This window comes from Entamoeba dispar, genomic scaffold (genome assembly GCF_000209125.1).
Source record: "Entamoeba dispar SAW760 scf_1105229459693 genomic scaffold, whole genome shotgun sequence".
NCBI lineage: Eukaryota > Evosea > Mastigamoebida > Endamoebidae > Entamoeba > Entamoeba dispar.
In genome coordinates, this window is record NW_001853820.1 from 1 (window position 1) to 8,737 (window position 8,737).

General features: G+C 27.8%; 6 protein-coding genes across 6 annotated transcripts, besides 7 other annotated features; 3 read left to right on the forward strand and 3 right to left on the reverse strand.

Moving 5' to 3' along the window:
* Window positions 1-97: 97 nt before the first annotated feature.
* On the forward strand, window positions 98-820 carry EDI_178000 (uncharacterized protein; the record flags this gene model as incomplete). The annotated part of the gene is made up of 1 exon (XM_001736114.1): window positions 98-820. The coding sequence occupies one exon, from the start codon at window positions 98-100 to the stop codon at window positions 818-820; it is 723 nt and encodes a 240-aa protein (XP_001736166.1).
* Window positions 633-661: a sequence feature (AT_rich).
* Window positions 821-868: 48 nt separating the features above from the next.
* EDI_178010 (ATP-dependent RNA helicase, putative) lies at window positions 869-2,863 on the reverse strand (the record flags this gene model as incomplete). Its single annotated transcript, XM_001736115.1, has 1 exon — window positions 869-2,863. One exon carries the CDS (start codon window positions 2,861-2,863, stop codon window positions 869-871), a length of 1,995 nt encoding a protein of 664 aa, XP_001736167.1.
* Window positions 2,864-2,926: 63 nt separating this feature from the next.
* On the reverse strand, window positions 2,927-4,065 carry EDI_178020 (denn domain-containing protein, putative; the record flags this gene model as incomplete). Its single annotated transcript, XM_001736116.1, has 2 exons — window positions 2,927-3,788; window positions 3,833-4,065. 2 exons carry the CDS (start codon window positions 4,063-4,065, stop codon window positions 2,927-2,929), a joined length of 1,095 nt encoding a protein of 364 aa, XP_001736168.1.
* Window positions 3,614-3,642: a sequence feature (AT_rich).
* Window positions 4,066-4,133: 68 nt separating the features above from the next.
* Window positions 4,134-5,527, reverse strand: EDI_178030 (serine/threonine protein kinase cds1, putative; the record flags this gene model as incomplete). The annotated part of the gene is made up of 3 exons (XM_001736117.1): window positions 4,134-4,998; window positions 5,053-5,170; window positions 5,227-5,527. 3 exons carry the CDS (start codon window positions 5,525-5,527, stop codon window positions 4,134-4,136), a joined length of 1,284 nt encoding a protein of 427 aa, XP_001736169.1.
* Window positions 5,172-5,192: a sequence feature (AT_rich).
* Window positions 5,528-5,566: 39 nt separating the features above from the next.
* Window positions 5,567-5,701: a sequence feature (AT_rich).
* A 59-nt stretch (window positions 5,702-5,760) lies between these two features.
* EDI_178040 (60S ribosomal protein L35A-3, putative) lies at window positions 5,761-6,087 on the forward strand (the record flags this gene model as incomplete). Its single annotated transcript, XM_001736118.1, has 1 exon — window positions 5,761-6,087. One exon carries the CDS (start codon window positions 5,761-5,763, stop codon window positions 6,085-6,087), a length of 327 nt encoding a protein of 108 aa, XP_001736170.1.
* Window positions 6,088-6,224: 137 nt separating this feature from the next.
* Window positions 6,225-6,253: a sequence feature (AT_rich).
* Window positions 6,254-6,316: 63 nt separating this feature from the next.
* EDI_178050 (uncharacterized protein) lies at window positions 6,317-8,410 on the forward strand (the record flags this gene model as incomplete). Its single annotated transcript, XM_001736119.1, has 1 exon — window positions 6,317-8,410. The coding sequence occupies one exon, from the start codon at window positions 6,317-6,319 to the stop codon at window positions 8,408-8,410; it is 2,094 nt and encodes a 697-aa protein (XP_001736171.1).
* Window positions 7,649-7,817: a microsatellite.
* Window positions 8,411-8,705: 295 nt separating the features above from the next.
* Window positions 8,706-8,727: a sequence feature (AT_rich).
* Window positions 8,728-8,737: the final 10 nt, after the last annotated feature.

Genomic DNA, 8,737 nt, shown 5'->3' on the forward strand with positions numbered 1-8,737 from the left:
TACTTGAAGTATTGAAATGACACATAATGATGCATATCAATTTGATTTACAACAAATACAAAAATATCACCCACCAACATTTAAACCACAATTTATAATGCCAGGACATTATATTAATGGATATCTTATGCAAATAAAATTTTCATTAATGATAAAATATCTTTTAATTGGTATTTCATTAAAATTATATAGTGATTATGAATATCATATGATTTACTGGTATATTTCTATTTTATTTAGTATGTCATATGAACACTTAAATGAATTTAGAATACAATTAGATATGGATAGAAGAATGTATTCAATATCAAAAAAATCAAAAAATATCAAACCATCAAAACTAACACCAAATATGGAACAATTAACTATTTTATTATATAAAACATTAATCAGTGGAATTACTAAATTACTTTTAGCATTAAATAAAATGAATATTATCAAATCACCAGAATTTTTACTTGGTAATAATAAATATCGTTATGAACTTAGATTTTCTGCATTTGAAAAATGTCATACACCACAATATATTCCATTTGAAAAATATGAAGAACAACGTAATAATAACATTCAACCAGGATTAATTATTATTGATTCTGTTAATGAACTGAAAAAATGTAAAGAAATTATTGAAGAAATTAAATTAAATAATAAAAATAATTATCTTCCTAACGAAATGGTTGGAATGTTATATAAAATATCAATGTCTAATATGTTGACTGCAATGAAATTAATGAAAATTCATCCTACTTCAACAACAAAAGCAGTATTTTCATTTGATGATATTGAATATCTTCCAATAATTTCTATTAAGGATAATTAATTGACTTCTTTTCTTTAAAACTTATTTATTAACTAAATATCAAATCAATCAATCATGAATTAAATTTGGCATTTCTTCTTGAATCAATTCAGATTCTAAAGAAAGAACTGAACGAATAAAAGGTTTTGTTGTATAAACTAGTTCAGCAAAAAGAACATATTTTTGTTTTTTGTTATGTACACAACTACTTGGATGAATATGAACTATTTTTTGAGTTGTTGTGAGGTACGTATTATCGGGCTGTCTAATAGCTACGTTATCTGGAAATCCAACTAAAAATGCTTTTTTGATACTTTTAATAATTGTCTCTGGAATTGCTTCGTTAATAATTCTTTTCATATTTTCTTCAGTACATTGTTCTTTCGCAGTTGATCCTTTTAGCTCTTTATCCAATATCCCAACACAATATTGAACTAATTGGTCATGTGTAGATAATGCTGTATTTAATGCTTTATAATTTAATGCATTTTCAACACACCACCTTTTTCTTCTATTAACACCAACTTTCTTAAAAGCTAAATACAAAGATAATAACATAAAATGATCCCCATTATCAGATGAATACATTCTCATTGACTGTTGTGCTTTTTCCCTAATAGATGGTGCTGAAACAAAAAATTGTGTGTCAACAGCTAACATAGCAACAATACATAAAATATGAGCAAGACAATTAGATTGTGCTGCAGCAATTATAGTTCTAGCAAATGGAGGAGCAACAGGAAGAGCAACCATGACTTTACCCAATGGAGTGATACGACCATTTTCTAACGCCCCTAATTTGGATAAATTAATTTCTGCTCTAGAAATACTATCCCCTGATGGTGGTTGAAGAAAATCAAACTGAGTCACGTCAATAACATTTAAGGCTTTTAATTGTAAGACTACACCATCTAATGAACATCGTTGAATTTCTGGTGTTGTAGTTGCACTGAACTCACTAAACCTTTTTGATGTGTATAATCTATAACACTGTCCTGGTGCTTCTCTTCCTGCACGACCAGCCCTTTGCATTGCTTGGGCTTTTGAAACCCAAGTAGTTTTAAGAGCCTCCATTCCTATTTTTGATTGATATTCTTTTTCTTTAACAAGACCTGTATCAATAACAAATCTCATTCCTGGAATAGTAACAGATGTTTCTGCTATATTAGTACTTAATACAATCTTTCTTGTATCTGGAGGAGGTGGTGAAAAAATAAGAAGTTGCTGTTCTGGTGGTAATGCAGCATATAAAGGAAGAACTTGAATTGGTTTTACTGTTGCTGGAGCATTCTTCATTCGTTCTAGCAATGCAGCTTCAACAGACTCAATAGCATCTTGACCAGGTAAAAATACTAAAATATCTCCAGGACCAGCACTCATATGAAGTTGTAATATAGCAGTGATAGAAGCATCAACAGGAGAATCTTCAGATTCAGTTAAATGAAACAATTCAATAGGGTGTTGTCTTCCCGCAATTGTTAATGTTGGTCCAGCAAAAAAGTTACTAAATAATTGAGAATCTAATGTAGCACTCATAACAACTACTTTTAAATCTTTTCTTCTTCTTAAAATTCCTCTCAACAATCCAATAAGAATATCGGTATGAACTGTTCTTTCATGAGCCTCATCTAAAACAATTACTCCATAAGATTTTAAATCAGGGTCAAGTAACGCAGTTCTCAATAACATACCATCAGTAAGATATTCTATCTTTGTATCTTTTGACATTTTTTCTTCAAACCTAACTCTATAACCAACTGTAGTTCCTACACGACATCCAACTTCTTTTGAAACACGTTCTGCTAAAGTAATAGCAGCAACTCTTCTTGGTTGAGTAACTCCAATTTTCTTTCCTTCACAAATATTTGATTCCAAAATAAATTGAGGTAGTTGAGTAGTTTTACCACATCCAGTTTCACCAACCACAACCATTGTTTGATGTTTTTTTAATTCAGAGATAATATCGTCTTTTGATTGTCGAATTGGTAGTTGTTCTCGTTGTCTTAATAATGCAACACGTTCTTTACTAAGAATAATTGGTTTATTAGGAATTGTTTGAGTCATGTAAACAACAATAACAATGTAATTGAATAAGAAAGAAAACCCTAATTTTTGGATAAAAAAGATTTAATTTTTTATTTTTGATGGAACAGGATATCGTATATAATCTTCTTTTGTTATTTCAATATATTGTTGCATCAAAGTAGTTTTCATAAATGCCTTTAAGAATTGTTTAATGTCATCATTAGAAGATCGAATATATAAATGTTCATCAAAATAAGCATCTAATGTATTAAGATTTTCTTTTAATGTAATGTACTTAGTGATTTGACTATAAATTGGGAATAAAAATGAACTAAATGCACTTTTAATTGCATTCCTTTGTTCTCTTTTTTCTAAAGTTATAGACCGTTTAATTGATTCATATAAAATATTAAATGATCTTATTGGAAATGAATCAATATCTGTTTGAACTAACTTTATATCAGTAGCTTGAATTGTTAATGTATCAATATTAAAAACAACAACTTCATTTGACATTTGAGTAAATTCGTTTGTTTTCATTCCAATAATAAAAGGTAGTGGTGATTGAAGTAGTGATACCATAGAAACCGGAAGATGAGTTATAATAATGTGTTGCCATTCAAATGGAATGAGTATTTCTAATAACAATAAAACAACAACAGAAAATTCACTTGGATTTTGTCCAATTATTACAACTCTTCGTTCATTTAAAATACTTGCAAATAAACATCGTAATGTATTTTCTGATATTTTAGAAAGAAAACTAAAAGCATCAGTTTCAATTGATTGATTAATATTATTAAATTGAAAATTAATTTGTGAATCTGGATAATACAAAGATGATGTTGAAGGTTGAATATTATAACGAATAAGATAATTAATAGTTTGATAAAAAAGTGGTTTATTGTCAATATATAAGTGTTTGATAATATTCATTAAATATCGAAAACAAGTGATCCAAACCCTATATGTCAATTAATTAATTAATTCTTCAATTAAAGTACAAACCTATGACTAAATATAAGTATTGAATGTGTTTGAGTTAGTCCATATAAGTGTCCATACCATCTACAGTTATTTTGGTCAGTAAATACAATAGCCTCATATTGATTTTCTTCTATATTTTGACAATATTCTTTAAAATGTTTAGGATATTCAAATAATTCAGGTATAACTTCTTTTGTATTAGAATCAGATTCAAATATAATAATACCATCAAGTAGGTGTGGATTTGTTTTCATGTTTGAATGAACTAAAATTTTTAAGTAATAAAAAGTTCAATTGATTTTGTTGTTGTTATAATAATACTTTAAACTTTTTCTCTACTGTCTATTTGAATTGTAGTATCAATCTTTTTTATTTCAGGTTCTTCTCCTTCACTTGAACGCTTTTTTTTATCAGGGAAATATACAGAATTTTTCTTAATCCATTCACAGTCTAACATTGATGCAATACTAGCTCTTTTAAGTGGATCAACGATAATCATTGATTTGATTAGTTCTTTAGGTTCTTTGGAAACTACATCCCAAATTGCATCTTTAAAATTGAATTGAGCATCTTTAATTTGTTTATATAATAAATTTTCATCTTCCATACTAAATGGATGTGTTCCTGACAATATAATATATAGTATTATTCCTATTGACCATATATCACATTCTTTTGTATATTGTAATCTTCCAGATGTTGGTAAAATTACTTCTGGTGCTGCATATTGAGTAGTCCCACAAGATGTAGTTCCGTATTGTGAAATTTTAGCCATTCCAAAATCACCAATTTTAATTGTAGGATATGGTTTATTCTCTTTTAATAAAATATTTTCAGGCTTTAAATCTCTATGGATGATGTGTTGAGAATGAAGATAATTCATTCCTTCTAATAGTTGCATAAAAATAAATGCCCCCTCATGTTCATCCATCTTTCCAGTTGTTATAATTCGACTAAATAAATCAGCTCCTTCACAAAAATCAACTTCAAATATTGTGTTTTGTTTAGTTTCAAAACATTCTCTAAATGATACAACATTTTCGTGTTTTATTTTTTTCATTATTTCTAATTCTCTTCTTGAAACTTCATCTAATGTAAATCTTTCTCTTGTTTGATTAAGAATTTTTAAGGCAACAATTGAATTAGTTGATTTAATAATTGCTTTATATACTTTACTATACTGTCCACTAATAGATAAATACTTTTTCTTTCATTTTTCTTTGTAAATTAGAATAACAAACTCACCAAGTCTTTTAATAATATTATATCTTTCATAACACAATAAATCAACTCCTTTGACAATAACTTCACTTGGAGTATTTATACATTCTGTAGAAAAAGTAATATTATAAAAGTCGTCTATTAATAAATATTTATAATACTACCTTTATAAACTTTCTTATAAGTTAACAAACTCGGTGCCATATTTATTGATATTTTATCATCAAATGGTATTATAATATTATTTCCTTTTCCAATATCTTCATCTTTATATTGAGTACCATTTGAACTAGTATCATAAACAATAACATTTTTCATTTCTTTTGACTGAATCTTTATGATACAATGAAAATTACTTATCATTAAACTACTTAAAACAATATCACACGATTTATGTCTTCCAATTTTTATACCATTTAATGCCTTCTCAACTGAAAATGTTTTAATTCTTTTATCTTCAAAATTATCAATTATAATGATAGTAAATTGAGACATTCTGTTATTAATGAGTTTCATTCCTCAATAAATGGATAGAATATAATAAAATAATAGTATTTTTATAATAATTTTTTATTTAATTGTTTCATTGTAAAAATGTTAAATTTTTTAATAATTTTCATAAAAAAAAAAATAAAACTATAAATTCTAATAAAAAGAATTATAATAAATGATTCTATGAACTGAAAAAAAGACAAAGGGTTACTAGAAAATTGATCAAAAAGGAAAACATGTCCAAGTGCAGACTTCACGTTAATGCTGTGTTTATGGGATTCCAACGTGCTCAAAGAAATCAATACCCAAACGTTGCTCTTCTTCAAATTAGTGGAGTAAATACAAAAGAAGATACTCCATTCTACATTGGAAAACGTGTTGCTTATGTTTACAAAGTAAATGTTAAGAAAGGAAGTAACAAACCAGCTATTCGTGCTATCTTTGGTAAAATTGTTGCACCACATGGAAATCATGGAGTTGTTAAAGCAAGATTTTTACACAACCTTCCACCAAAAGCAATGGGACAAAACCTTAAAGTTTTCCTTTATCCATCAAACATTTAAATTGAGACGTTTGGATTAATTTACGTGTTTACTTTATTTGTTTCTTTTAAGAGTGAAGAATAATACATCAAACAAATCTTTTAAATTCTCATTAATAGAGAAATTACATAAATACTTAATTGTTTCTGGATAAAACCTTTTTTATTTTTTATTTTAAATTTTAAAACATTTAGAAGAAGATAAACCCTTGTTTTAATCATTATTGATTAGAACTTGATATACATTAATTATGAGTCGTATTATTATTAAGAATCTCCCTGAACGGGCAGACGAAAAAATTCTTAAACAACAATTCGAAAAATTTGGTGGAATTACTGATTGTAAAGTTATGCGTACTCCTCAAGGAGTTTCACGTAAATTTGGTTTTATTGGTTTTGAAAATGAAGACCAAGCACAAACCGCAATAACAAAAATGAATGGTGCTTATATTCAATCTTCAAAATTACAAGTTTCATTAGCAAAAGCTATTGGAGACCAAACTATCGAAAGACCTTGGTCAAAATATAGTGTTGGATCATCGTCATTTTCTAATGACAAAAAAAGAAAAATTATTCCTACAAAACATGAAACACCAACAATTAAAAAGAAGAAGGTCTCTTCAAGTCTTGATGAATTAAAAAAAATTGCAAATGAAAGAAGACCTAAACTAGATGACGGTAAGAAAAAAAAAACTGATTCAGAAGATGACCAAAATAATCAACAAATGGAAGAAGATGAAGAAATGATTAATGAACAAGAACATCAAAAAAGTATGGACGAAATTGACGTTAAAGATTGGGAAGAAGGAAGGATTTATATTACTAACCTTCCATTTAATTGTACAGAAGATGATATCAGAAAAGAATTTGATCGATTTGGCAATATTGCAGAAATACATCTTCCAATTGATAAAATCACGAAAAAATCAAAAGGATTTGGTTTTGTTTTGTTTGTTGTTCCTCAAGATGCAGTAAAAGCTTGTAATGAAATGGATAATAAATTTATAAAAGGAAGAATTGTTCATGTGACATATGCTAAAGCTGATCCATATTCTAGCCAACAAACTGGAGAAAGTAAAAATTATAAAGAAAAGAAACAAAATGAATTAAAGGCTAAAGCGGGAAATCAATTTAATTGGTCAACATTATATATGAGACAAGATACTGCAGTAAGTGCTGTAGCAGAAGAATTAGGAATGAAAAAAGAAGAGATTTTAGATGTTAATGCTGAGTCAATGGCTGTTCGTGTCGCATTAGCCGAAAATTATGTTATTAATCAAACAAAAAAATGGTTAGAAGAAAATGGAGTTAATTGTGCTGTTCTAGAAAATGGAATGAAAGAAAAGCGTAGTAATAATATTATTATTGTTAAGAACATTGCAGCAAGTGCTATAGACCTGGAAGTAAAAAGTTTATTTGAAAAATTTGGAACCTTAAAACAATTTTTAATGCCAAAAAGTAAGGCATTGGCATTAGTCGAATTTGAAATTGCAAACGATGCTAAAACCGCATTCAAAAGATTGGTTTATTCAAGGTATAGAGGTATTCCTTTATATCTTGAATGGGCTCCAGAAAAAGTCTTTGATGAAGAAAAACTTAATAAAAAGATGGAAGAAGAAAAACTTACACAAGAACAACAATCAAAAACAAAACAGAAAGAAGATGACCAAAAGAAAAAAGAAGATAAAACAAAACAAAAAGAAGATAAAAAGAAACAAGAGGAAGGCAAAACAAAACAAGAGGAAGATAAAGCTATTACTAAAACTGACCAACCAGAACTTGTCGAAGAAGGTAGTAAGACATTGTATATTAAAAATCTTAGCTTTAAAACAAAAGAAGATGTTATTAGAAAGGTATTTGAAAAATGTGGAAGAGTTTTGGCAGTTACTTTATCTAAAACAAAAGATAAGAAGGTTGAGAAAAATTCCGGATTTGGTTTTGTTGAATATGCTAGGCATGAAGATGCCATCAACGCTATTAAAACATTACAGGGAAAAGTTATTGATGGGCATGCAGTTCAGATTGAAATATCTCAGCCTAAAGTCAAAGACGAAGACCATAAAGAAAGAAAAGAAATTGAAGAACACAAAGTGTCAAATAAGTTGTTAGTTAAAAATGTACCATTTGAAACTAACATTAAAGAAGTTAGAGAACTATTTAGAACTTATGGCACTCTTCGTGGTGTACGTCTTCCTAAGAAGGTGGATGGACAAAATAAAGGTTTTGCCTTTGTAGAATATGCTACAAAACAAGAGGCTGCAAACGCTATGGCAGCACTTAAAAATAGTCATTTCTATGGTAGGCATTTGATTATAGAATATGCCAAAGATACGGAGTTAGACTAACTCTATAAGATTGAAATTTAATGATTTTGTGAGATGACAAAATGTGGTTTATTTTTGTTAAGAAAAATTTTTTAAGATCTTTCCCAAACTCAGTTAAATAAAGATTTAAGAAAATAAATATTTATCTCATTGCTTATAAAGAGTTAACAATGTTAAAAGCACATACTTTAAAAAGAGAAGGAATAAAAAAATATGGTTATGAAAAAAGTAAAGACTATAAAAAGTGTTAGACAAAGTAGTTTTCTTTGAGAAGGAATGACAACACCCCTTTGAATAACATGTCAAAAACTAAATCATTAATTTATTTATTAAATTTTGGTTGTGTCA